Source organism: Cheilinus undulatus, linkage group 6 (genome assembly GCF_018320785.1).
Source record: "Cheilinus undulatus linkage group 6, ASM1832078v1, whole genome shotgun sequence".
NCBI lineage: Eukaryota > Metazoa > Chordata > Actinopteri > Labriformes > Labridae > Cheilinus > Cheilinus undulatus.
The window spans coordinates 26,902,997-26,908,252 of record NC_054870.1 but is presented as its reverse complement, the minus strand read 5'-3'; the positions used below and the strand labels follow the sequence as shown (position 1 = coordinate 26,908,252).

Below are 5,256 nucleotides of genomic sequence, written 5' to 3'. Positions count from 1 at the left end.
TGACAGGTTAGGGAAATACAGTGGAAGGGGGCGGTAACGGTCACTGTGAAACACAAGCTGACATGATCCTACTATAACGTACTGTATATGCTTAACCTTAAACTTGCAGTTTGAACTTGTACATACTATACTTTCCCTCCTCTCGATCTCTCTGTGTACCCCAAACATACCCTGGAGTTCTCTGAGGTGATCTTATAGCTAAGTTCTGTTCCCCCCAGTCTTTGCTACTAAATATAGGCTTCTGAGCCATCTGTGAGAATGATTTTGTTCCCTTAATATCCCCATCAGCATTTTCAGCTGGCCAACAGGGACTTCTCCTCCCGCCTTAACGCCCACATCTCTATTCATACTCCTGACTTCAAGCTCCCCCCTCCTCCTTGTCTTGACACCAACACTGCTGCCACCCACAACCCCAACCCTCTGGAAGATCTGCCATCTGAGGGAAGGGTGGGTTTTTTGCACTTCCCGGGACCTGGGTCCAGCCATACGAAGGGGCAGAGGCACTGAGGGATTTGTAAACTTGTGATCGAGATAACCAGCATTGAGCCGAGGGTTTCCTCTTCTCTGTTTGATATTTATAGGTTTATATCTCCTCCAGGGATTACATCAAAAATCCGGTGAGTGGATCTGCATCTCATCAGTGTGCCTGGCAAGGCTAATCAATAAATTCTGATTAGAACAAAATGAGGAGAGAGAATTTAGTTGTGGAAGTGTTTCAATTTGCTCATCATTTGGTAGTAAATAGTGCCAAATGCCTAAACAACCAAATGAACCCTACTAGTACTTTGCTTTTGATGCTTTCAATTCAATAACAGTTTAAGAAAGAGTTGTTCTGGGAGCAAATTTGTTGTTTTAACATTTTTTTTCAAGTTCTTAAAACACCTAAAGGAATGGGTGAATGTGCTGACCATCCTTCTTTGTGGGCGTTGCAGAGATTTTATATGGTGTTACCAAACCCTGATGGGGGGTGGTAAATCTGGGCACAGGGCTCCCTGAGCTTGTAATTAATTATGGAATTGAAAACTGTGTCCAGAAACCTCCTCCTGAACATCCACAGCTTCTTCAGATCTTAACAGGTTTTCATAGACTTAAAATTAATTTCTGGATATATGTTTTGAGTTTTTGAGAGTTGTGTCAAGCCAATTTGATAGGCGAATGACGCCATGTCAAGTTGCTAAAATGTCTTGGCTGGAAATGGCTTTTAAAAATAGCTGCAGTGGGTTGAATTACACTCTGTAGATGTGATGTGATGTTTTGCCCCTAGGCGACTAGGCCTTGAGAAAAATGTTGAGTGCAGAAGGTGCTGATGTGAAAGTAAGAGCAAGCAGAAAGCAGTATAGAATAAAACTTTAGATTCCACATTTCTGGTAGTGCAGGTAGACATTTGTTTTAGGCGTTAAAATACTTCAACACCGGGTAATATTTTGACAGATGAGGCAAACATGAATGTTCTCTTGCAGGCTACAGAACAGGAAATAAGATCGGATCCTGTTTTATGATCTTGAGGCCTCAAATGTACTGCAGTATTAAGTCTCTAGAGAATATTAACAATTTCTGCCTGCACCTCCTACGCCTTTGCTTCTGTTCATTAGGTCCATGTGTCACTAAACAAAACTGAAAACACACCTTAAGATATGTTTCCTTTGAGCAGACATCTGTTTCACTGGGGAATGTGAGGAATCTAAAGACACTGACATCCCCCTTGAACTTGAAAAATGAGCAGGGTCTAGGCTGTCTGTTCGTCTGATACATACAGGCTCTGCAGATTGACTTTCAGCGGTTGTTGATGGCTGTATGTGTTGACGGTGAAGAGTGGTCTTCAGAAGTCATTGCAGTGGTCGAATGCTAGAGTGAGGCAGTGTTTTGATGTTTCCTTCAGCTGTGTGTTATGTAAACTTCAGCAAAGCCTGAAATTCTTCAGCTTGGTAGATTTAATGTTTCTTTACTATCAATAAAAGGAACAATATTGTGAGTATCATTCACTTCTGTGTTTATTTTAGCACAGGTTCATCTTCAAAGTATGTATGCCTGTAGCTTTGATATGAAACTGCTCAATCCATGTTCTGTCTTGAATCTCCAGTCATGCCTCTGGGAAAGCCTGCCCCCCTAAACAAGCGGAAAAAGCTCTCCAAAATCATAACTGACCTTTCACATGTCACTCAAGATGGTAAGGCTGGCATGGAATTAAATTAATTAATTTCTTTATGCTCAGTACAGCCCTCTCATATAAACACAGAACACATAAACAGATGGATAATACTGTTGGTAACTTATCTGAGAGGTAAAGAAGATTTATGTCAGCAGCAAATGTGGGATACAAGTATAAGTAACTGACAAAAAAATAACTCTTGGGTGGCTACACTGTGATCTAAATACCAACAGCAAAACAAGGTGTCCCAAACAGTGCAAAACTAATCCCATTATCTCAAGTTATATGTGTCCAAATATATAAAAAACACGGCATTTATTGGACCATTCAGAGGAGACATATCAGTAAAACAGTTCATAATCAGACAAGACTGATTATTTATTTTTACTGATTTCCCATTAATGTTTATGTGAGCCTTTGCAGGTTTTTTTTGTCTGCTAGTAAAAAAAAATGTTGAAGATTTTAATCTCATAGACTTAAATAACGCTATATTTATTCCATTCAAATTTTTCTTACCTAGAGTATGAGTCAGAGCCAGAGGCCTCTGAGTTGGACCTGGGAAAAAAGATCAGGACCCCAAAAGATATCATGCTGGAGGAGCTTTCCCTGATGAAGAACCGGGGCTCCAAGATGTTCAAGATGAGGCAGCAGAGGGTGGAGAAGTTCATCTGGGAGAACAACCCTGATGTCTTCAGCAGTGAGTCGATGGTGAGATAAAAGGAGAAAACAGATAGCAGCCACTTTAATGAAATTTAAAAAGAGCATTCTGATTTACATTTATGACAAAATGTGAATTCTAAAACAGACAAATGACAGATTTCTTTCTGAATATGTCCTACGTCAACCCTTATGTTTGTATTATATACACTAGGCAGAAGAATGGTTCTGGGACATCTGCATTTTTTCCATTATAAGACACATGGATAATTGATTGTTAAACAGCTGTTCTTCAATCACTGTTGATTATCATACCATCTAAATGTGTTTTTTTTCCTTTCTCTTCTGTTAGAATACTTAGGCTTTTGGTAGACAGTAAGTATTCTAAAACTATTCTTTCAGGACAACCTTCAGAAGTTTGTTCCATCTCTTGGAGGTGAGGTGGGAAGTCAGATTGGAGGTCAGATGATAAATCTTGGAGGGCATTTTGTCAGCAAACAGCCTGGACAGGTGCATATCGTGGGGATGTATGGCATAGGAGGAGCCCCTCTTCCTCCTCCAAAGCCTGGAAGCAAAGATGCCGGAGGTGCAGGAGGTGCAGGAGGACTTGGTGGTGGCGACCACGGGAAAGGTGTACAAGTAGAAGTGGGGAGTGAGAAGTCTTCACTGAAAGGTTTGTCCCTCTTTTCAATTTCTTCAACATAGATAGTCCAAAACCACAAGAAACTTTTTATGTTACCAATTCCATCCGAGTATGTGATTTGCCCTCTTCACAGGAGGCGGAAAAGCTGGTGCAGGTAAATCACAGTTTATTGTGAAGACATACATTTCACCATGGGAGAAGGCCATGAAGGGTGATGAAAATCTGTTAGCCACTCTGAAAACTGCAATGCCTGGCCCTATTGAGTCAAAGGATTTCCCCAAGTATAAGTGCTTCAACAGGTACTTCCCTCAAGACCTGATTTTAAAGTTTCTTTGGGATAAACAAGAGCTTTAATTATTATTTTATTCACCTTTCTTTGCCAGGTCTGCCATGCCATTTGGTGGTTTTGAGAAGGCCAACCAGTTCCTGAAATTCCAGATGCCAGAGGCCGATACAACCAAACAGGAGCCTGAACCTGCAGTGGTTTACCAGCAGGACATCGGCTGCCGACCTTCTTTCAACCGCACTCCAATCGGTTGGGTGGGAAGTAGTGAGCCAAGCAGTATTCATATGGAAACCGATGCTGTGCCCTTCGATGGAGAAACTGACGAGCTGTGAAAAGATACTCATACTGTGATTACACGCACTGCACAAACCACTTAACAAAGGCAACATACATGAATGCAATAAAACAATAAACACACACTCATACAACAGATGAGCTTACTTACTGTCATATGATTTTGAATGTTTCAGTGTGGATAACTGAAAACGTACGTGTGTATTTTCTTATCTTAGCCTCTTTTTTTTTGTGAAGCAAAGATTAAAGCTATAAATGTTATTGGAGATGAAACATGAAATGTTTATTTGTTAAGTTCCTCAGCTGAATCTATGTCTTAAATTTTTCAGAAAAGTTGGTGAGCAGTTGCAACATTTGTCAGAGGAAAGAATGAAAAATGTATAAAGGACAGCTTCATGATGTTACTGTTATGTAAACCTGCTGCCATATTTGTTATTTCTCAGAGCTTATTTTGTTAAGATTCACTTTTTGTTGTGCTTCAAAGACCCAGCTAAGTTACTATATCAGGATGCATGCATAGTCAGCTGCTGATCATTTAACCCACTGTACCAACACAGTCCTTCCATAATAAACCTTTTCAAATTTTAACACTCCTCTTGTGTAATGTTTAAAATGCCAACATAAAAAAGCATATTCACTGTACACTAAATAGAATATGGGTTCATTTCAGCAATCATTAATTGATATCAACTGTAATTTCCTGGTTTACAAACCAAGGATTTGTCATGAAATGAATAAAGATAAAGTTCACTATAATAGGCTATTTTGCAACTACTTAAGGCCATCAAACAATACATAATTCAGCATTTATTTATTAGTAAGACACACTTACATGTGTTTTACTTTCTTTTTATAGCAGTAATATGATCGCAGTTTTTAAACCACTGTTAAATATTTGCAGGCCAAAGGAAGGAGTGTGAAAAGTTACATTCCACAAATGATGTCAGTTACAGCATATTTTTATATCACTCACCTGTTAATTTTGTAAAGTCTTGATCCTCAAAATGCCAGCAGTTCTTTTATAAATGTAGCAGAGCTAACTAGGTGTAAACTAGCGTCAAGTGGAACGACAGATACATTGTGACGCTAAATGAAGGACAAATATAGACAAAATCAGTTAGAGACTAGACTGAGCAAGGCATATAAGCTAATCAGCCCTCCTGCGCAGATGGGGGCAGTAATGTTCTGAACAGTTCTTATACAGTTAAAATAATAAAGCGGAAAAGA

The 5,256-nt window shown here is 39.5% G+C and overlaps 1 protein-coding gene across 1 annotated transcript; it reads left to right on the top strand.

Moving 5' to 3' along the window:
- Nucleotides 1-383: 383 nt before the first annotated feature.
- Nucleotides 384-4,617, top strand: myoz1a (myozenin 1a). The gene is made up of 6 exons (XM_041789853.1): nucleotides 384-617; nucleotides 2,081-2,167; nucleotides 2,670-2,857; nucleotides 3,209-3,479; nucleotides 3,583-3,748; nucleotides 3,833-4,617. Exons 2-6 carry the CDS (start codon nucleotides 2,083-2,085, stop codon nucleotides 4,065-4,067), a joined length of 945 nt encoding a protein of 314 aa, XP_041645787.1. The 5' UTR covers nucleotides 384-617; nucleotides 2,081-2,082; the 3' UTR covers nucleotides 4,068-4,617.
- The last annotated feature ends 639 nt before the right edge of the window (nucleotides 4,618-5,256 follow it).

What these genes read in the sequence shown, in the direction of transcription:
- myoz1a (XM_041789853.1), top strand. Translation starts at nt 2,083, where the DNA reads ATGCCTCTGGGAAAGCCTGCCCCCCTAAACAAGCGGAAAAAGCTCTCC. An exon ending in TCTTCAGCAGTGAGTCGATG is followed by an intron (nt 2,858 to 3,208) that starts GTGAGATAAAAG and finishes CTATTCTTTCAG; the next exon opens with GACAACCTTCAGAAGTTTGT. An exon ending in AAGTATAAGTGCTTCAACAG is followed by an intron (nt 3,749 to 3,832) that starts GTACTTCCCTCA and finishes TTTCTTTGCCAG; the next exon opens with GTCTGCCATGCCATTTGGTG.